Genomic DNA, 1794 nt, shown 5'->3' with positions numbered 1-1794 from the left:
AAAAAAAAAAAAAAAAGGATCAAGACAAACCAATTAAAAATTGGAACACAGAACTAAGTGGAGTCCTCATATAAAGAAACACATATGTATATATAAAAGTTCAGAACCTTTAGTCGTCAATTAAAACTACTTTCAGGTTTATCTTACCCCAGTCAGAATGACTAAGGTTAACCAAAGACCACATTGAAACCTACTGCTTTACAGGCAAACTAAAAGATACAATTTTCCTTTCTTTCTTTCTCTTCTTTCCCTCCTTTCTGTGTGGGCATGCTGGCTGTCCTGAAACCAGCTCTGTAGACCAGGCTGGACTACACCCCCTCCCCACACTGGGATTAAAGGAGTGCACCACCATGACTGACATGACAATTTTCATAAAACCTGGAACAGAGGTATCCTGCAAAGATAGAGAATTCTATTGCTAGACACCACATGGTTCTAAACCCAGCTGCAGGAGTAGAATATTATTAGCACAACAGCTGCAGACCAGGAGGCTCCAGAGGCCCCCAAAGCAATGGAGGTTGGTAACATTGCTTCTTATGACTCACTGTAACTAGGCAGCAAGACTATTACTGAAGACATAACACCCTTTGGATGTCACACACTGACAAGGCTGAAGCTACTCTGGAAGCTTCCTCCCCGGTGGTTAGCAACCAATGTGTTAGAAGAGGCCCAGCAGGATGTTGGGGAGAAAAGATGTTCATGGTCTCACCTGGTGTGGACACTGCTTATGACAATATTGATCTTCCAGGCTAGAGGTGCTGTCTGATCCAACAGAGACATAACTATTTTGAGAGTCATCAACCACTTTCTGGTTGGATTTAAGGCCTACTCCACACAAATGGAGAAATGTTTAAAGTGTTAAAAAGAAAAACAAAAGCTAAGTGATAATTATACACCGTAATTTTTTAAATCAAATATTCTTTAACACAGTCTGGACACTTTAAGACACTTGTCTTAAAGATACATGTGATAAGAAGCATAGTTCTAAGAAGCATGACACCTGAAAGAAAACCCATATTCACATGGGGCTGCCTTTTCGTAATTCTACACACCTACGACGTCAATGACATGAAGTCCCAACTTCTGCTGCAGCTCTGTTAGGACAGAAGCCAAGGCAACTTGAGGCTCTGATATTTTTATAGTTTGCTTCACATCATTTGCTAAGGCCAACCAGAGTTTGCCAAAGTCTTCAGTTGAGATCTTTAATGGCCTGAAAATAATTTTAAAAATTAGTTTATGTTGTTAAGAACACAACGATGCTGAACAAACACATTCTATATGACTCATGGAAATTAAATATAGTCATGATAAATTTGAGTTCCAAGAGCTTTGTGCTTTTAGAGCAGGTATGATTAGAATACTGAGCATTATCTTCCAACCTGATGAAGTTACTATAGCAGAAGATACTAAATTGAACTTTTCCTTTCAAGAATTCATTCAATTTTGTCTCTTTTTAGATATTAACCCCTCGAACAGGATTTCACCAAATAACTTCACAAATTCTCAAATATAAACTATTCTATCATACAAACACACACACACACACATACACTTTGGATTTGGGGAATAATGAAATTTCTGCCAAAGTCATATACAAGATAATCAATATAAAGAACTTTAAATAAATTAGCCAAAGAACTTAACACTCTGTCAACACACACACGTTGAAATAATTCTATGAATGCAAAAAACATTTAGAGGATGAATTATAGACAACTTTTATAGTTTCTATTTTATTTACTTATTTATTTTCATCTTTTGGAGCCTGTTCTAGAACTAGTTTTTTTTTTTTTT

General features: G+C 36.7%; 1 protein-coding gene across 1 annotated transcript in view; it reads right to left on the bottom strand.

Annotated features, from left to right (window-relative positions):
* Ap4e1 (adaptor related protein complex 4 subunit epsilon 1) overlaps nucleotides 1–1794 on the bottom strand; it is a 50011-nt gene that overhangs the window by 2834 nt on the left and 45383 nt on the right. The window contains exon 20 of the mRNA XM_005364423.3: nucleotides 1053–1210. Coding sequence (XP_005364480.2) covers nucleotides 1053–1210 — 158 coding nt within the window. The remainder of the gene's footprint in view (nucleotides 1–1052; nucleotides 1211–1794) is intronic.

This window comes from Microtus ochrogaster (genome assembly GCF_000317375.1).
Source record: "Microtus ochrogaster isolate Prairie Vole_2 chromosome 14 unlocalized genomic scaffold, MicOch1.0 chr14_random_1, whole genome shotgun sequence".
NCBI lineage: Eukaryota > Metazoa > Chordata > Mammalia > Rodentia > Cricetidae > Microtus > Microtus ochrogaster.
This window is presented reverse-complemented; position numbering and strand designations above follow the sequence as displayed.